The following is a 20,555-nucleotide window of genomic DNA, read 5'->3' on the forward strand; positions in this document are numbered from 1 at the left end:
AGCTGGGGCCAGATCTTGGAGACACAACGGCTTCAAATGAAGACAGAAGGGAGCTCAGGACAGCAGCAGTTCTTTCTTTTCACGGCTTTCCCTTTTCTTTTTAAAAGCGTTCTTAATTGTTTTGAGGTCTCATTATGTAGCCCTAGCTGTCCTGGAACTTGCTAGGTAGACCAGGCTGACCTCAGACCTCAAACTTACAGAGGTCTATACACTAGCCTCTGCCTCCCAAGTGCTGGGATTAAAGGCTCCAGCCACCACGGGGCCTCAGACAATTTTTAGTGCAAGGCCTGAACCAAGAGGAAGGGGCTCACACACACTAGTGTATGCGCCATGCTCCGCCCCTTTTGTCTTGACTCCCTGTTGCTACAAGAGACTTTCCAGTAAGTGTGAGAATGTCACTTCTCCCTCTATGGAGGACGGGGTGGGGGCGAGGTGTGTTAAGTATGGAGGAAGGTCTGACACTCAGGCTCCAGCCAACCGGGAGCCTGATTTCCTAAGTAAGATTAATATCTAGTCCCACGGAGTGGTCCAACCCAACAGCGGCACTTGGCCCAAGATCTTCTGTCAGACCGTTTCCCTCCCTGTTAGTCCCCTGAGCAGTGCTTTTTCAGGTCCCATCCCCACACGGCAGGTCACTGCTGGCATGACACTTAAACAGTAACATCTACCTCTGAACTCATCAAGAACTCTTCCCTTCTTTGGGCTCAGCCAGCGTCTCTACGGGCCCTGGGAACAGACTCCACCAGCACTGGCGTTATTCTGAGAGCTGAGCACAATCCTGCCATTGAAAGGATAACCCAGCAGGCAGGACCACACAGAGCCCAGAAGCTTCCATTCCTGTTTGGAGAAACAGCAGGCGTGTTCTGGAGACATGTCACAGCATCCTGGGGACATGGAAGGCAGTGGAGAGTAAGCAATCATTTCAAGATTCCAGGACGAGGTATGGTGGCCACACTTTTAATCCCAGCATTCAGGAAGCAGAGGCAGGCAGAGCTCTCTGTGAATCAGAGGCCAGCCTGGTCTACAGAGTTCCAGGTCAGCCAGGGTACGCGGTGAGACCTGATACAAAAGTAAATCAATCAATCAAGAGTCCTGTTCACTTTTTTTGTTGTTGCTTTGTTTTTGTCTTTTTCTTGCTGGGTGGCCTTGGGCCAGTCACCCTCAAAGGAGCCTGTAGTACGGAGTAACATCTCTAAAGTGCCTGGCACTGTGCCCAGCCCCTTTCAAAGGCTCACGTGGAGATAGCTATAATTAGTATAACCCAAGAAAGAGCATGGGCGTTGATAGTGGATAAGGCTTGGTCTAAGCCATAGCTTGACCATTTACTAACCGGTCTGAGGCAAATTATCGACATTTTGAGCTTCTTGTACCACAGATGTAAAACATAGCTGATAAATGTTAGGGAGGAAAAAAAAAATCCTTCCTGCATTCTGGTCTGCCCTGCCAGGAAAGGGGAAAGCGAGAGAAATATCCTATGGCTTCACTTGTAAGTGACCCCCCAATAGAGGGTACAAGACAGAGCTGAAGGCCTGTGTTCCAAGTTAGGGCTGGGGACTGCAGTCAGATTCAAACAAAACACACGAACATGATTGTTCTCAAGTGCCCTGCTGGTTGAGGCAGTGAGGCCAAGACTTCTTATTGTTCCATATTTAGCTGGAGTGAGGAAGCCTGTGGAGGCTTATGTGGGGGGGTCACATGACAACCTGTGGGAAGACTGGTTCTCTCCTTCCCCACGTGGGCTCTGGGATCTAAGTCAAGCCACTATGCTTGGTGGCAAGGACCAATGACCTTTACTTGCCGAGCCATCTTGCCAGCCCCAGGCCAAGAATATCACTCCCTTAATCCTCCTTGGTCCCCCTTCCTTTTCCCATGTTACCTTCTGTTATTATTTGGGGGATGCATTTACTTATCTATTGGGGAGGGGCCACAGCATGTGTGTAGAGGTCAGTTCTCTCCTTCCACACTCTGGGGATCACACTCAGAGTTTGGTGGCAACTGAAGCATCTCATTGGTCTTTTTGGGGGGTGGGGCTGAGGGGCCCAGACTCACTATTCAGCCGAGTATGGCCTTCACTTCCTGATCCTGGGAGGCCATGTGTTTGATGACGAGCATGTACTGCCACAGCCAAACTACCACCACTTCTTTGTGAGTTCAAATCCAATCTCAACACAGAGTATCACTGCAAATTGTTTATTAAAACACAAAGCAATGGACAGTGAAAAACATCCTGATTTTTTTACTTTTTGGTGGGAGTTGGGTGGGGCATGGAAGGGGTAGAGACTGATGGAGACAGCCCAGAAGGAAAGACAGCTCTATCCACCCCTACTGCTTCCCTGGCCAGCAGGTTCAAAGCCCCTCGAGCGCACTGCTGTAAATGCATGGTATGGCCAGAGTCAGCCTGGCCTCACAGGGAAGGACGGGGAAGAATAAGAGCTACAGGAGCTACTAATGATTTGATGCCTTTTCTCCAATACTCGGATTCACACAAAGCAGCCAGGTTCAATACTGAGGGGCGGGGTTGGTTTCCTAACAAGCCAGGTTGGACCAACAGTAGTTGAAGAGGCGGCCCTGAGCTTAGAATGGACAGCCATCCTATCCCAGGGGACTACTGTGGAAAGGTAATGTTCCTTAACTCCCACAAAGGAACTAATCCAGGGTCAAATTGCTTTTCATTCCCTGGACTGTGGCACGCCAGGGAAGGGAAGAGTCAAGAATGCCTCCTTTCCTGGTTTTGCCATGACGTCTCTCCTTGCCAAGTCTCCCTCCCACCTGGCACCTCACCTCCCTTTCCCGACAGTCGTCCCTGGAAAGGGCAGAAAGCATACTTGAGTTTGTTGTTATTTTCCTCATCCCGATAACGCACGGAGCTCAAAATAGAGGTGAGGATGGAGTTCTGCTTCTCCCGATGCTGTGTGCTCCCACCGCACGCGACTGCCTGGATGCGAGCGTGCCAAGGCCCTCTCTGCCAACTTCCACAGGCACCACCGTCTCCCTGGCTGCCAGCACAATCACAGCCCCTTGTTTTTACACTCCTGAGAGGAGCCCATCCCAAGAGATCCATCCACTCTGTTCTTTTCCTGCCAACTGAGCCAGTCCCCAAATCTGCTCTTATCAAGATGATCTCACCACCCAGAGCAAATGAGGCCAACGCAGGTGGGGAAGGACAGACCGGATCGGCAGCAAGCCACACACGTACAAAGAACCAGGCCTCCCTGGGCAGCTGACCACCAGTGCCACGCCAGTCTTCTACCATCATGGAGAAATCTAGCCCTTGTCCGAGGAGAAGTCCAAACACAGATAGTGTTAGCTCCAGCTGGAGGAGAAAGCCATCCTGAGCTCTCTGGTGTGGGCAGTAAGGCTTCTTTGCAATGTTCTTAGCACACTTTGATCCCTAATTACACCTTCCCTAGAAGAGAGGCCGCGCTCTTCTGTGATCTGAGCAGATCCTGGTCTGTGGTTTTTCTCCTGTGTACTCTCAGTCGGTCTTACCCGAGAGTCGCCTTCTTCCGAGGCCACAGTAGGAGGCCAAAGCAACCTCCCCAGCTTTGTCTTTTAATAGCTGGAGCATGTGTTAGCCTCTCACTTGAGGAAGCTCCCCTGTTCTAGGCCCCTAGAGTCACAGAGAAGTGTCACATGTGGTGGCCACGATCCCACTGAGGTTCCTCAAGGCGAGAAGACACTTGAATTATGTCAGCGTAGGCCAGCTAGGAGAGGGAGCTAAGGAAACAGCCCCGTGGTGGGGACTGCAGGACCCCTGCCCAGGCCTGAATCGAGGTTAGGGATGCCCACCTGACTCAGAGCAGGGGAGAAAAAGGCACTGTGCTGACCGGGGTGGGTCCTTCCCCAGTTCCCAGGGAGGAAGAGAACCTACTGACGCCTCCCTGGACTCCTCCAGGTGAGCCCGTTTCTAAGGAGAGGGGTCTGAGTGCTAAAAGGAGGGGATATGCTACCATTTTCTCAGACTCTCAGCTAAGATTCTAGACCAGGGCCAGGCCTTCCCAGGAGAGGCTGGGGACAGGACAGGAAGAGAAATTCCTTAAAACAGAAGCTTCTCAACAAAATCAAAGGAGTCAGACCACAGCTATAGGCTGCCCCAGGCACAGAACGAGGGCCTCAGATAACACAAACTTTACCCCGCCTCATCAAGGCTCACCTGACCTTGGGAATCTCCTAGTCAGCAGGAGCAAGAAAACAAGAAAACAAGGTCACATCTTTGATCAACAGGCGGCCCCTTACACCACGGGTACTTGAAGACAACTTTTAACCCATCACAGCTGTGGGTGTCCATGAGCAGCTCCTCCTCGGAAGTGGAGACTTTCCAGAACCATAGATTTGATTCAGGAGACATGAATCCCACCAATCACTTATTGGCACAATGTTTAAGATAGTTTGAATAAGACCCAAAGCAACCCAGTCGGAGGCCAGCTGGCCCGACCGAAACCACACTGGACCCATGGACCCGCGGACTCAGCCCCGCCAATGTTAAAGGACCACCCTTCCAGCAAAGAGGAGCTGTCTGCCCTTACCCTTACCTCTGCCAGCTGCGTCAGTGGGCTCTAAAACCCTGGGTCAGACCGCATCTCACACAGAAAACCTGGGCCTCTGGCGCCCAGCTCCCTAACCGGGACCACTCACAGTCCAGGCCCAGCCAGACTCCTTGAACTAGCTCAAAACACAGAAGGGACCAAACAGTGCAAAAAGCAGGATGAACAACGGGGTAACTCTCGACACATTCAATACAAAAATAAAAATAACGCGTGCCCCACCCAACCTTTAACCCAAACCTCATGTACCTACATCAGATCATCTTGGAGGAGGGGAAAAGCTTTCAAGTTCAACATATGAGCTGGCTGTGGCCAGCCCTAAGCAGCTCTTCGTAGCTGGGCAGGCCTGGCTCAGGGGCGTCTACCCCAGCCCCCACCACACTCCTTCCCCCGTTTCCTCACTTCCCTTTCAGTTTTTGTTAGCTACAGAAAGATGTTCCTTCCGTTCGGACACAACTAGAGAGGAAAGCACCCATCCCTATCCCTACGGGAAGGGGTGGGCTTGGAAACAGAGGCAGGAGCAGAGCTGCTTGGCTTACAGTACCGTTAGGAAACAGCCCAGGAGCCAGGGTTTCCTTCTGGGCTCTGAGTCACCAAAGGGATGAGCTGGGGTGAGGAGGCAGGACCCTCCTTCCTCAAGAGACCCAGGCAAACAAGGCAACATGGAGGCAGCTGCTCTTCTTCGTCTAGTTTAATCTGCGGACAGTGGCCCACAGGTTTGTAAATAGAGATGGACCAGGAAGCAGAGCCCCCACGTCAGAAGCCCATTAGTCAGGACATCCGTTGCCCTAGGCAGGTGGTCCCCAAGACCATGGCAGTACCTCATCCTGTGAAAGCAGGAACTTTGGAAGCACTCCAGGAAGTGCTCCTGACGGCAACCTCAGGCCACAGCCATCCAGCCGCCAACTCAGTACCCTAGGGCTAGCCTAACCATAGAGAAAATAAAGGACAGTTCTCAGATGACTACATGCTGACCTTGAGTCATCATTAGGAGCCCAAGAGTGACTTACTTTGTCATGGAGTTCAAATATCTGATAAGGCAGACTCAAAATTTAAACACATTCTAGAAACCTGGGCCTGGCCTGAGATTCTACATCGCTCCAACTTGAGCTGAAGCAAAGCCTATTGCCCCTGACCTAGAAAATCCCTTTAAGCTTAGCCGGGTGTCCCTCACTGTTGTTAACTGACAAATGGGTGAAGGGGATCGAAAGTTGGGGAACAAGGAAACTTCATCCCTACAGAGTGTTTACTGGGAATCTGAGACAGACACTTGGATGCTAAAGTTAGACATTCAGAGCCTCCAGAACTATGGCTGACTGGGAGTCTTTCAGTCAGTCCCCCTGTAAGAAGACCTTGATGGCTACTTGCTAGGGGGCATCTGATTACGATCAACGAGGAAAACAGCTGGGCTGGTGCAGCCAGTCTTAGTTCTTTGGGGCAACTCTAGGCATAAACCCAAACTAGCTCAAGTAGGACAGAGGACACGGGGGTAAATGAACATCAGATTCTGGACATTCTCAACAGTGGTCAGTCACTTAGCGGGCAAGTCTCTGAGGTTGCTAACATAAGCCTTTTCTAATCCAAAGACCAGAAGAGACTCTTAAGGTCAAGTGTTCTGTTGCTGCAGGCTGGAAAGCATCCCTGTCCCCTGGCAGCAAGGCCCTATGGAGGGGTCAGTGAGAGCTGCTGGGTCAGGTCCTCCTGGCTGCTGGCTCAGGGATTCAGGGAGGGAGGTACCAACAAGGTGAGGTCACGGTGGAGGGAAGACACTCAAGCAGACAGAACTCCGGCCTCCTGCCCATTTTGACAATAACTTAGCTCTATGGTTGAGAGAGAACTGAGATTTCAAATGAACCAGATTAAGAGAAAAATCAAGAAGAAATCAAGTCCTCAACAGGCACTGAAATCAAAATGATTTGTTGTGGCAACAAGTTGTAGGCAATTTGAGGACTTGACATAACTCGTCATCGTCCTGGATACCAGACAGTCCTGTAACGGGCACAGGTGGAGGAGGTGAGAAATGACAATGGAGATACTCAGGTGGAGCCATCCAGAGATGAACCCAGGAAGCCCTCCAAGTACAGAAGTGCTGACTTCCTTTCTTCCAATTCTTCCCTTGTTTCTTTCTTTACCAGCCAACTTATGACCTCCACACACACACTCTGAACACCATGACTTCTGAAATCACATCAGACAGAAATTCAGAACACAACCAACTCCCAGTGTGGGTCTTTCCAGGTTATGACATTTTTCTGCTGTTAATGTCTACCCTAAAAACAACAACCGTGACTGCTGAGTTCAGAGTCCTTCCTGCTAGGTATGTAATAAGGATCCTTGGAGTGGAAGGATCCACTCACCTACAGACCCCAGAGAAAAAGAGAGCTGGGGCTGAGCCACAAAGAGCAGAGTAGGACTGAGCAGCTCTGGGACAGTGGTAGATGGGCGCTGCCCCCACCCATTCTGCTTCTTATATCTTTTCATTTGTGCGTGCATGTGTGTGTGTGTGTGTGTGTGTGTGTGTGTGTGTGTGTATGTATGCGTGTGTGTGCGCGTGCGTGCGTGCGTGTGTGTGTTCTGTTTGATCTGTTTGTTTGTTTTGCTAAACACTGTCAAGAATACAGAAACCAACATGTCTGGTTTCTCCTCCACTCCCCTCCACCCTGCTGAGGATGGCCATTGTTCTCACAACCGGCAGAGGCAGAAGAGGGTTGGAATGAACACTCCGAAGGCCACCAGGATGGGAAACATGAGGCTGCTGTTGTCCGAGGCATAGGGGTTAGGCGTACGGGGGCCTGACTGCACCCTGTTCTTGTTGGTCTGTCTTTTGAGATTAGACCCCTCATCATATTCTTCTTCTTCTTCCTCTTCTTCTTTCTTCTCCAATCCTGGATGAGGTTGCAACTTTGGTACATCTAAAAGAAGAAAGAAAATACCTTTTAAGTATACTAAGACCCACAGCATTTACGTAAGACCATTCAGAGCAGTGAGTGAGCCACAGGAGAGATCTCTCTGACCTCGCCAGGGTCCACACAGGGAGGAGCAGCCACTGTCTCTAACCTAAGCAGAACACAGGCACTGTGGTCATGTTCAGACTTCACTAAAAAAGGAATACAGGGCCTTCCCCACAGGGAGGCTCCCTCCCTCTCCTGTCTCAATTCAAAGCTCCAAGAGGCCCACACTAGGCAAGAACCGTGACCCAACATCTAAAACTTATTTTAAACCCTCTTCTTCCTCTCTAAGACACATGCCTTTTGACTCAGATACTGAGGCCGATCCAGGAGGCTTTGGCTCCAGCCTCACTCCACCTGTCCTGACTCCACCTGTCCTGACTCCACCTGCGGGTGGAACTGGGGTAAAGTGCCACCTCCCTCCAAGTTGCACCGGCACGGAGCCCTGGCGGGGACGGTTAAAGGGACCGCTCCACGGTTAAGAAGACTTGTTCCTCCTGCAGGAGACTGGGGTTCAGTTCCCAGCACCACATGGTGGCTCACAGCCATGTATAACTACAGTTCCAGTTTCTCCTCTGAGCTCTGAGAGCACTGCACATATGATGCATACATAACCCACACACAGAGAAAAAACACTCACACATAAAATAAGTAAAAGAGAGAGAGAGAGACTTTCCATACATTCAAAATGAGAAATCGCACAGAGAAAATATGGGGAAGAAAAATGAGTAAGACACAAGTTTTCTCTATAGAAAATCAGTCCGGGAGGCTGGCAGCCAGGATAACCCAAACCCCAAGCATAAAATATACAGAAGCTGAGCTCCAAGGCCAAGGAGACATTAACAAATTAACTCTATCTAAGTGTAGTGTAGCAATACCTACCAACACCCAAGGGGACTCCTACTCTTATCTTTTACTCCAAAGGACTGGAGCCCATCCCTCAAAGGGAGCTTAGACACATTTCAAGTAATTTCTAGTAGATTTATCTTCTCTGTGTGTGTGTGTGTGTGTGTGTGTGTGTGTGTGCGCGCGCGCGCGCGCGCGCGCATATGAACACTGCATCCACTGAGGTCAGAGGACAATCTGTGGGAATCACTTTTCTCCTGCCACCTGGGTCCTGGAGACCAAATGCAGGCCGTCATAGGGCAGTTAAGAATGTGTCGAAGGCCAGGTGTGGTTGTGCATCAGGGAGACTGAGGCAGGAGGATCTCTGTGAGTCGAGGAAGCTTGGTCTACTTAATGGGTTGCAGGACAGTCAGAATTAGAGAAACTATCACAAGCTTTTGTCGAGACCGAGTGCTCATTAAACAGCAGCAGGAAGGTAGGAACACAGATCTGACCTTAACCTTGTGGCCAGCATCACGTAAGATGTTGTCCTTATCCACGGGACTCGGAATTAATTCCCTATAATTTGGCTTTCAACATTTCCCATAATGACCAGCTTCCTCAATCATATCCTTTAGCATGCGCCTAGAAGCAGGGGGTTAAAAACCCTAACTTACCGTCCACTGTCCCTGCCATGATGTAGAGCGCACAGACTTTGGGATTGTCATAGTACCCCTGGGAAACAGGAAAGAAAGCACAGTCAGCCACATGGCAGCAAACATCTTCACCTCCCTCAGATGTGAGGCATGGTGACCGTTACCTTAACAAACTCAATGTAGAGCTTTCCTGTGAAGGTAGACACCTCCCCTTGGACACTCAGCTTCCCCTTTCTGATGCTCATAGGGATGATTTCATCATGAGCCGTGCTGTGCCCAACACGATCAAAGATGTCCAAGTCCTTCACCACAACATGGCCATTTAATCGGACATCAAATACCTTCCAGGATTAGGAAAAAAGACAATGTCAACACCATCAGCTTCACACCCCTTCAAGGAGTTAGATATTATGCACCTGCTTGGTATTCAGAACCTAAGTTATGGCTCTGGATATACTCCAAGGTAGCTGGAGTCCTTCACCTGAGTCAAACCATGATCCTTTACTGCCTTGTGGGGAGGAAGGGGGGAGTTTACAGGAGAGCACCAGGGAAAAGGATGAGGTATCAGGGAGGGAATCAAGGGGCGTGAAGTAAGCAGGAAGCACCTAAAAGGACCAATCTGTTACCAACCCCAAGACAGGTAACAGCCTATGGGCAAGGGGACCCAGCTTCTAGGGCAGAGGATCCAACCTTCCCTCAGAGCTCACTGTCCCTCCCTTCTGAGGAGGTTCATAGGCCTCTGCTCTGGCGCCACAGTACCCAACTGCTCAAAAGCAGCAATGTGCCACTGGTCAAGAGGGGCCTGAGCATGCCTCACCTTCTGCTGGGACTGTGCAAAATAGACCTCAGCAAATTTCAACACCAGCACATAGTCTCCCTCCTCCTTGATGGGGACTTCATAGCCAAAGGTCTCCTCATTGTACCGCTCTGTTTGATACAGGATCTGGTCCTCGGGGTTGGAACGCAGGATTGGCAGTTTCATGCCATAGTCTGAGGCTGGGGACCAAGACAAAGAGAAAGCACATCAGAGGCAAGCCATAACGAGTGGAGATCCCACAGACCCACCAGAGGCGTGGTGTTTCCAGGGCAACACTAACAAGGTGCCACGCCCTCTGCACCTGGTTCCAGTGTTCACACAAGGACAATCGACAGCCACCGACACGGAAGAGCAAAGAAAGGACAAGCCATCACCCAAGAGCTCAGCAGCACGCTGAAGTCACTCCTGGGCCTGCTGGAAAAGGATGGAGACGAGGAGTCCAGCTCACGGTGTAAAGTGAGTGAACCGCTGCAAAGCTCCCCGGGAAGAAGACCTTCAGAGAACACTTCCCGAACCCAGGGGGCACCAGCAACCCTAATCAGTTCAAGCTCGTTTTTCTCAGTCTAAACTGAACAGGTTGTCTGGCCAGGAAAGTCGTTGTTCATTGTCTTCACTATAAATAATACACTAGCTGCACTTTTTTGTTTTTGTTTTTTTCAGAATTTTTATTCAAAAAGTTCCTAAGCTGGCAAAGAAAAACGGCTCATAAGAGAGGGAGGGCGCTCTGCAGCTTCCTCTCGATGTAACTTTCTCACTTCCCACAGACTCCATGGCCACTGCTCTTTCATCCAACAGGAGAAAAGTTCTACCAGAACACCAGGTCAGCAGCCGCTTGGTGCAGTTCCTAAAGAAACAAGACTAGAGAGCCGGCAGAGCCAGCCAGCCAGGCTCACCAAGGACCACTGCAGCCCGGGCAAGAGTCTGCTTCTAAGATGCTCTAGAAGCCACCTTCCCATTTCACAGACTGACGACGAGGGTGAAAGAAAACCTCTACGGCCTTCATCTTCCTGGTGACAAGCTGTAAATGTGTGTTTTCCACCTAACAAACTAGAGTCTTTCCAGATAGACCACCCTCCAGTTCCCAGAGATGAATACTCATGCATCCTGAGGAGAACAATCAGGCTTTCAGTCCACACACACAATAATACTTCCCAGCGTTCCTTAAATCGCCTTCCCAAACTACAGACAGGAGTGTATCTCTGCCCGGCACCAACTGCAGACTTTAAGATTGCCTTCCACTTGAACATGGGGACCCTGAAGACATTTGGCACCTAGATCCGTTGACAGACAGGCAGTTCAGCCATGGCCATACCACCCTGATCGTGTCTAAATTCATCTGACTCACTCCCAAGAGCTCTATCCTCCAATCACCATCATTTTAAAGGAGCAGACCTGGCAAAAGGTGAAAGATGAGCTCAAAGACCCAATGGCTAAGGTCAAGCCCTCAAAAAAATAAACATAACTGTTAACAGTTCCTGTAAGTGACATTAGCCTTGTGATCAGATGCACTCAGGAGACAATGGAACAGGAAGTTCATTGTAGTTTTGTCTTCAGACTCTTCTCCCTGTATCTCCTCAGGAAATCGGAGCAGCATGGCTTACAAAGGATGTGGGGCTCGCACGCCCTAGCCCTTGCCCAAGCTTGAAAGCCCCAGGACACACACCTCTGAAACCTAAAAGGCCATTTCTCTTCCAACTGAGTGCTAAGAACTTCTTCCTCCCAGGAGGCCGGGACTCTTGCAAACTTGGACCATTAGTTAGATTTCATTTATAGATCCACAGAAATTTTTGTACATGTGTGGAGCTTTTTCTCCTCACTGAATGGAAAACTCAAGAAGCTAACAGCAATGTTATCTGCAGCCCTCTCAGCTCCACAGCTCAGAAAACAGCATGTGAACAAGACTAAAACAATCTGGGGTTACCTTTAATTGCTTTCACTTTAAGCCCCAAGTGGCTAGGCTATCCTAAGAGATCTGCCACAAAGTCCCAAGGGACAGAGTAGCAAAACAATAAATAAATAATAAAATAAAAAAAAGCGCGCGTGCGTGCGTGTGTATGTGTGTGTGTATGTGCGCGTGTGTGTATGTGTGTGCGTGTATGTGTGTGTGTGCACGCGAGCACATGTGTGAGAGCAGAATGGGTTTCTTTAAGCTGGAATCAAAGTACAGTCAGCACGCTGCTCCAGGCGGCACACAACAGCTCAGACAGTTAACCAGAAAGGAAGGAGCCAAAGGGTCTACATTGTATCTGCTACTTCCTAGTGCTAGACAATAGAGCGGCCAGGCTCTTTGGAAAACTCAACCCAGGTTCAGAGTAAGACTGGCCTAGATTTGAACCCTGGCCCTGCCACCTGTTAAGTCATGCTAAACTAGTTATCTCTTTTAGATCCATTTCCTCAACTACAGAATAGGGCTGTCACCCACTCCACAGAACTGGGGCGAATATGAGACACCTCACCCTATAAAAATCTTAACAGATGACTGTACATGGAGACAAACAAAAGATAACTATGTAGAGATGCCCACTGGGCAGAGACATGCACACAGTAAGCAGTGAGTAAAAGACCTCAATATTCAAACAGTAAGCACTAAACACAGTACCTCGATGCTGGGAGTTTAGAAAACAGATTAGCAAGGGGGGGATGGGGGGGCACATCTGTAACCCCAGTATCTAGGAGGCAGGGGTGGACAAAGTTCTGTGAGCTGGAGGTCAGCCTGGTCTACAGAGTGGGTTTCAGGCCAGCAGAACTACATAGTGAGCTCCTGTCTTAATAAACACATAAGAAATGGATTGTAAGGAAATGAATTAGAAAGCTACAGCCAGAGTGGGAAAGCCGGAATGAGCAGGAACATGCTCCAGGTAAGACCCCACCGTAAAGTACAAGGATACGAGAGAGGTGGGAAGTGCAAGTACAGCGCTCACCGCTGCAATCCCAGCGCTCAGGAGGCTGAGGGAGGAGGGCTGCCACAAGTTCAAGCCAGGCTAGACCACAGAGTGAGACCCTGTTTCAAAACGAATACATGGATTACTTCTTCTAGGTCCCCTGATGGCTCGATTCTTTTTCTCAATAATTTCTTTTTCAAGTGAGGTTAGTTTCTAGTGAATTATTCTGGATGATAGAGGTAAGGAGGCTCAGATCTAAAATGTACTTGTAAAGTACTTCCAGTCCTTGGGAGGGCTCACCGAAGGAACATTCCTGTTAAGACAGTATAGGAATCAAGTGGTCTCTCCACTTTCCTTTTCTTCCTCACACCCTCTACCAAGCTCTTACCTCCTCAAGGCCAAACCTCAGCCAAAAGGCAGCCCAAGAAAGGGTCTGCTTTAGGGTTAAACAAAAGTCACTTGACAAGCTCAGGTCTCCTGACAGCATTTTCCCCCTCTGGAGACACATTCTGACCTATTTTTAATTCCATGTAAAAGGTCATCAAGCAGGGAGAAAAAAAAGAGACAGTGGCACTTTACCCTCCTCTGGACAGTAGTCCTAACACACGAGGTGTACTATCAGGAAGGAAGACAAGGCCCAGGGCAGTAAGTTCTAGCAGGGATCTCTCTAAGAAAGGAAAGCGTTTCCCTGAACCAAACCAAGCTCTGTGCCCTTAGCTAAACAGTAAGGCCTAATCACCAAAGATAACCAAATCAAGAACCTGGAAATCCAGGCCTGGTGGTACAAGCCTGGAATCCCAGCACTTGGGAGGTAAAGGCAGGATAATCAAGAGTTCAAGGTTATCCTAGGCTACATGGTAAGTTTGGGGATAACCTGGGAAACACAAAACCCTGTCTCAAAACAAAACAACAAAAAGGACTCTCTCTCTCTCTCTCTCTCTCTCTCTCTCTCTCTCTCTCTCTCTCTCTCACACACACACACACACACACACACACACACACACACACACACACACACGGGGCTGGAGAGATGGTTCAGCAGTTAAGAGCACTGGCTGCTCTTCCAGAGGACCTGGGTTCAAGTCTCAGCACCCACAAGGCAGCTCAAAACTGTCTGTAACTCCTGTTTCAGGGGACCCAAAACTTCCCATGGCAAAACACTAATACATATAAAATTTAAAACGAAAACAAAAACAGGACAAAAAGGCCGCCCCACCCCCACCCCGCGATGCACACTATACCACAGCACTTTCTATAGTGTGTTCCCATCTGTTGAATTGAAGCACACGGATATAAAATGTCTTCTCCAGGCTGTGAACACTAGCTATCCCAAGGCAGAATGAAATTCAATAAACATTATGAAGTGCCTTTGGAAGCATAAGCCACCGGGTGCCCCGGGCCACTCAGTTACAAGAATGCTGAACTACAAAGAAAGTGTGGAGAAGCAGCGAGTTCAAAAGCAGGCCAGACCCTGATCTGGACCAAGTTGGCAACAAGTACCTGAATTCACTCAGCAGAAAACGAACCTTCCTCCATGGGCCACAATCAGTGTTACAAGCATTTGAAAAAAGAAATGAGGCATGAATAGTTGCGTGAGACGAGGGTCTCTAATACCTGGCACACCCTGATCCACAGAGAAGGGGGGCAGTGTGAGCAGCTGCTCCTCCCTGGGGAGGGCTGACTCCTCAGCAGACAAGAAGTTCAAAAGCTGACTGCTGAGAGGAACCTCAACGTGTCTGGTCCCAGACCTAACGCCAGGAAGCACTACTCTCGGGAACCTAGTGAGCACAAAAACCCACTGGCCCCACCCAGACAAGCAGACAGCCTGGGGACAGCAGGGGACCAAACATGGAGTCTGGTAGGCCTCATGTAGTTGTATTTGCTACAATTCCTGCCCCCAACACCACCCCCAAGTGCTTGTGCCTCCAAGGACAAGAGAGCCTGGCTGGCTGCTGACGAGGCCAGACAACTAACCCACCTACAGCAGCAGCAGCAGCAGATTTGAGGAAGAGCAGTACCTGGGGACTGAACCCGGAGTCTTAGCTAGCTCTACCCTCTGTACTGGGCACCTAGTGAAACAATGGAGCCCGTTTAAAGCTGGTATCTAAATGCAAGAAGCCATCTGCACAATGACCTTACCACATCATTATCTCATGAGGCAAAGTCCACCAACTGTCTAGTTTCCCCAGGGACTCCTTCCTCTCTGCCCACAACCATGAAGAAAGAGGAACGGTCCATAACGGAGGCAGTAACGACCTGCTGCTACCAAGTCTGGCCTTGGCTGCCACAACTTGGAGCTCTGACTCAGCTGAAACCTGGTTCCTGGGACCTACATGCCAGGGCTAAACAAATTCCAGGACACAGAACTTCAGAAAGTAGCCCCATGTGCCAAGACCCTCACATGTATGAAAGCAGCACATTCTGGCTTGTTTTGTTAAACAAGTTCTCCCTCCCAATGCTGCCCTGGATTTCTGGATGACCTGGAACTCCCTATGTAAACCAGGCTGGCCTTCAACTCTCAGGGATCCGCCTGCCGCTGCCTCCCAAGTGCTGGGATTACAGGCGGGAGCCACTACACCTGCCTAATACACTCATAACTATCATTGGGAGAAACTCAGTTGAACCCTTGAGTAAAGTCAAGCGCCACATGTGGACACCGTGGAATAGGAAACTGTCTCCTAGTTGTCTAGATAGGCACATCACCCATTTGGTAGCCTCTGCACCCAGTACAGAGCATCAGTTTTCCAGAACACGACACAAGGAAATTCCCCACGCCCTTTTAAAACTTTTCAAAAAGCTTTACGTGTATGGGCGTTTTGTCTGCATGTATGTCTGTGCACCATATGTGTGCCTGGTGACCACAACGGTCAGAAGGAAGCCCTGGATCCCTGGACATGGAGTTATAGGCAGTCATGAACCATCGTCTGGGTGCTGGGAATCAAACCCGGGTCCTCTGGAAAAGCAATCAGTGCTCCTAACCGCTAAGCCATCTCTCCAGGCCCCGGAATTGCCTTCTTTAAACCTGTTTTTTCAATCCTACTTATAGAAGAATCCAGTGCAGCTATCTCCAAAGAACGAAGTGGGGGTGACCTATAACAGGAGCGCCTGCTGCAGAAATCTGAGGCCCTGCTAGTGAAGAGATAAAAGTTTGTCTGTTGGATCTAGAGCCGGGGCCCAGGGACCTGTATTTTTAACCACCTGCCCTAGCAATTCTCAATGTGCCACTAACTCGGTAAAAACCACTGTTGCTTCCTCGGTTAAGTCTCGACCACGTCCCCCCCCCCCCAGCTGCAATCACTTCTTAGGATCGCTTGGGGGGGGTGCACTGGAACACTCAAATCTTACATAGGTTGACCTGGCGGGCACACCACCATCTGCCTCACGCGCAGGGCAGGCTTCCATCTACCAACACCCGACGGGTGGGCTTTTTTTTTTTTTTTACTTTTAAGCACATCGAAGGAAGGCAGAGGAGGATGTCACAATCAAACTTTTCCCCGGACCATCCCCTTCGACGAGGCCCTGCTACTCTGTCTTAAGAATCAAGCCCCCGACTCTTGGGAGAAAAGGCACGGAGAGCGGCCGACTTTAAGGGCTGGGGCGAGAATCGACCCGGCATCGCCGCGACAGCGAAGCGGTGGGATCGATGGCCTACAACCTGCGGGGCCTCCGGGTGCCGGGCCACAAGGGCCACTCTGGGTCTCGACTTTCCCAGCTTGGGTGGCACGCGAGGCTGAGGGCACGCTGGACCAGAGAGATCTAAATATAACTTCTCGCCAACTCTCTGCCTCGATGGCTCTCGGCAGCTTCGAGCCGGGGCTAGGCCCTGGGCTCTGGCCAGGTCCCTTGGTGTGTGTGTGGGGGGGGGGGGCTGCAGAGAGAAACTTCGCCCCGAGGAGGATGTGGTCCCACGATCGAGAGGAAGGGGCTCGGGAGCGGGGGGCTGGGGGTGGGGGGGATGTACCCTCGGCGGCGCCCCCTGCTCGCAGGCCCCGGGTCCCACGGCCCGGCCGAGGGGCTCTCACCTCGGCCCACCCGGCCTTCCAGAGGGTCCTTGCGGAAGTGGATCCCGTGCACGTCCACATGCGCTTCGCCGCCCGCGTTGACGGCCCAAATGACGCTCTCCGGCAGCCCGGCCCCAGCCGTTGCGACCACGCCGAGCCCCGGAGCCCGGAGCCCGGGCAACAGGAGCAGCAGCAGCAGTCGGAGAAGCGCCCCCGCGGCTGCATCAGCTGCCCGGGGCCCCAGCATGGCGGCCACCACGGCGGGGGCAGCCCCTGCCGCCGACCCTCGTCCTCGGCCGGACGCCAGGCCGCCCCCGACTCAGTAAAACAGCGCCACGGACCGCTCTGCCTCGGCAACCCGGGACATGTCGCCGCTCGGGCCTCCTCCTCGGCCGCGGGTGCCGCCTCCCACCTCGGGAACAACCTACCCCGGCCGCCCAGCCCTCCGCCGGGACCCCCCGGCCAATCGGAGCGCGGCCCTCATTAATTACCCACCACCCCGCCGAGAGCGGCCCCCCGATTGGCTGCGGCGCGCGGGAGGGGCGTGGCCGCGCCCCGGCGCCGGCCCAACCACCGGGCACGAGAAGGGAGCGCGCGCCGAGGGAGGGGAGTTCGGTTGCAGCGGCGGTTCCGTGCGGAAGTGGCGGGTGCGGCGCCCAGGCCGCCCCGGAATCCCACACCAGACCAGGGAAGGTGGCCTGGGGCGGGGAAGGTTTAAAGAAGGGCGCACTGACACGTCGCCAGCACTTCCGGGGCTCTCGATCTGGGGATCGGGCTCCGAAGGGGGCGTTGCCGTCTCCTCCACCACCCTCTTTTTTTTTTCCCCCCTCCGGAAGCACGGACTCTAGCAGGAGAAGCAGTGTGTTCCCCCCCTCGCCCCCGTGTGTGTGTGAGGCGGGGGAGCCAGGCTCTCCCCGAGCTGCCACATGTGCAGGTGTCAGGCCACGCGCCCCACGAGGACCGGGTCCCCGCCCTCACCCCCTGAGCGGGCGCGCGGCGTGTGGTAGCGTCCACGGGGCCGTCCAATCAGAAGGCTCCAACGCAGCGGAAACGCGTGGCCGGGCAGGGGAGGGGCTCCAGGCTGCCCGCGTCTCCATGGCGACGGTGTCCGGCAGGCCCGAGCACCCGCGGCAGTGAGGGGCGCTCCGGCTTCCCCCGCTCCGTCCCCGCTGGTGCGAGGGGATCGGTGGTCGTGGGCGGCGACCGCCGTTCGGGCGCGACCCGAGCGCCCCAGCGCTTCTCTACAGCCCCGAGTGTCGTCTGCCCGCACTCCCGTTTGCACCCCGGGAAAACGGGCCCAGAGAGTCTGCAGCTTCACCGCGCGTTTCCGATACAGCCAAGCGGAGGAAGTTGATCATTTGTTCCACAGACGCTTACCCTCTCCCTACGGCTAAGGCTGTCCGCAGCTTGTGCCGACAAAAATATAGGAAGCCCGGTTAAATTTGATTTTTTTTTGTGTGTGTGTGTTTCAGAAAGAAAGGAACATATAATAAACAATTCTTCTGGGCGTGGAGACACCAGGTGACACATTCCTGTATCCCCTGTACTCCGTACTCAGGAGGTTGAAACCGGAGGATTACCATGAGTTTAAAGACCAGCTTGGGCTACAGAGTGTGAGCTCGTCTCGAAATTAAGCAGGAGGTTGGAGAGGTGGTTTACCGGTGGAGAGCACTAGCTGCCCTTGCAGAGACTCTGGGTACAATTTCCAGAACCCATATGCCTGCTCACCCAGTTCCAAGGGTTGGATGGCTCGCTCTCTTCTGACCTTCATTTTTTTACCGGATGCCCATGGTGCACACACATAAAAGTATTAAAACCCCTGCTTGGGCTTATCAAGCCCGAGGTCAAACTTTTCCTTAAACTCCCCAGCACCCTCTCAAGACAGGTGACCTTCAGGGAGTGACAGGAACTACACATTTTGGGCTGAGGTAGAGCTGAGTTCAGTTCCCCTCTCAGTGACTTCCCAGCTCTACCATCCTGTCTTTGAGCCTCTGCTGACCCACCGTGCAAATGACGCCATCTACTCACAAAATCCTCTCCCCACCCGTACTTCTTTATCCCTTTAGGGTTGGGCTGAGCGCTGTGTACGTGCTACCCCCGAGATGCATTTCCAGACTCCAATTATTTTCTTTGAATCTGTCTCTCGCTAAGTTGTCTAGGCTGGCCTCAAATTTGTGATCCTCCTGCCTCAGCCTCTTGGATCAGTATCTGGATAAACAAGCCTCTGCTACCGTTGCCGAGCTACAAAATAGAAAAAAAATGCAGGCAACATGGAAGGGAACTTGAAAAAGATCATACAGCCATCCAAAGCCAAGATTAGGACTGTAGCCAAGACAGGGGCCCCGACAGCAGGTTCTCAACAGCCGTCCTGTTCCCACGAGTATGAATCTCACAGCCACCTCAAGAAGCTGAAAAACAGGAAATGTCCCCAGTTTTATGGATGAGAAACTAAAAAAGTTGAGGAAGGTAAAGTAATTTGGGTAAAACCGAACAACGATGTTTAGCTTCTAATCTACTTATGCTGTGATCCTGGTTCCCTAAGAGGCCATATCTGATGCAAATTACAACTCTATCCGGTATCCCGGTGTTACTGGGGAAAGGAATTCATCTCGCTGTGCCTCGGTTTCAGCCTCCGTGATAAAGAATAATTGTTCATATCTCCTAAGACTGTGAGAGATAAAAGAGAAATTTTAAGTGAAGAGAATCAAAAGAGCTTTTTGAAAAAGCAGATTTATTTGTTAGTGGTGGGTGGGGGCCACTTAGGTGTGTGCCACAGTGTGGGTGTGGAGGTCAGAGGACCACTTTTCAGGAGTTAGTTCTCTCCTTGCATCATGTGGATCCCAGAGATGGAACTCCAGTCATCAGGCTGGACAGCAAGTGCCTTTACCCTCGGAGCTAGCCTCCTGTCTCTTCCTTTTGTCCTGTTTTTTTTAGACAGACCCCTGCCACCGCCGAAGCCAGGCCAGCCTCAATCTCGCTCTGTAACTGAGGATAGCAACAAGGACCCGTACTTCCTAGGCTACCTCACCTGCCCAAGAGCATGTTTTTTAAAGCTAGCATTGTGTGGCCATTGAGTGCATGGGTAAATGTTGATAAGTAAGCCTTGAGTGTTTGGAGACACAGAGACCAGGATTCAAAGCCTGCTTCTACTTTTTGGGGCTCTGTGGAAGCTGGGAGTCCCCAGCTTCCTCACCTAATAGATGTAATTAGAATAGCCACACACAGAACTTCGAGAAACCCTCAGCAGAGGGCCTGGCTAAGGTATTTAGTACACAGTAGCTATTAATCATACAAGAAGAAATAATTATAACGTGTCATGCTGGCAATCTAAGAGTAGAAAAGGCCCTGGTGAACAGGCCAGGCTAACGAGTTGGGAAAAACCCTTCTACCCATGGGAGGAAAAAGTCAAAGGGAACCAGAGTTCAAAAGTGGAAAACAGAGCAGCCGTTTATGAGCCCCCAGAGGCAACTTCACCTTGACCCACAAAACCGAAAAGAGGTGTGTCTTCCGGTACAGATAAGAATCCTGAGAACAAAGCTTGCTATTAATTAAGTCTGGTCTATTTTAAGTTAATGGGATATTTTCCCCCCTTAAGGATAAGCTCACAATAAAAGCTCTAGAGGAAAACACAGAGGGTGGGTGGGGGCCACTTTGCCGGCTGCTGGGTCACCCAGGCAGTCCTCGGCTGCTGAGGTGGGTGGTCTGGTCTCAAAGCCAAGTTTCTTCACCTTGGGCCTCTTGGAAGTCGGATGGAAGAGGGATCAGAGCCACCCAGAGAGGCAGGGAACCTGCCCATGGCCACCTCTTAGCCTCAGCTCCCAGTCAGTAGGAAACTCAAGCAGTGGGAAACCTGACCGGGTCTCCACCTTCAGGGGAAGGAGG

The 20,555-nt window shown here is 51.5% G+C and overlaps 1 protein-coding gene across 1 annotated transcript; it reads right to left on the minus strand.

Annotated features, from left to right (window-relative positions):
• Positions 1-3,219: 3,219 nt before the first annotated feature.
• Mlec (malectin) lies at positions 3,220-17,070 on the minus strand. Its single transcript, XM_028854753.2, has 5 exons — positions 16,695-17,070; positions 9,791-9,969; positions 9,138-9,314; positions 8,995-9,052; positions 3,220-7,456 (listed from the first exon to the last, which is right to left on the minus strand). Exons 1-5 carry the CDS (start codon positions 16,918-16,920, stop codon positions 7,227-7,229), a joined length of 870 nt encoding a protein of 289 aa, XP_028710586.1. The 5' UTR covers positions 16,921-17,070; the 3' UTR covers positions 3,220-7,226.
• Positions 17,071-20,555: the final 3,485 nt, after the last annotated feature.

Source organism: Peromyscus leucopus, chromosome 23 (assembly GCF_004664715.2).
Source record: "Peromyscus leucopus breed LL Stock chromosome 23, UCI_PerLeu_2.1, whole genome shotgun sequence".
In the NCBI taxonomy this organism is placed as follows: domain Eukaryota; kingdom Metazoa; phylum Chordata; class Mammalia; order Rodentia; family Cricetidae; genus Peromyscus; species Peromyscus leucopus.

Bases quoted from the DNA above. Each gene is read 5' to 3' on its own strand.
- Mlec (XM_028854753.2), bottom strand. From the start codon at position 16,920: ATGCTGGGGCCCCGGGCAGCTGATGCAGCCGCGGGGGCGCTTCTCCGA. The intron at 9,053-9,137 runs GTAACGGTCACC...CCTGTTTCCCAG, and splicing joins TCTACATTGAGTTTGTTAAG to GGGTACTATGACAATCCCAA. The intron at 7,457-8,994 runs GTAAGTTAGGGT...TTCTTCTTTTAG, and splicing joins CATGGCAGGGACAGTGGACG to ATGTACCAAAGTTGCAACCT.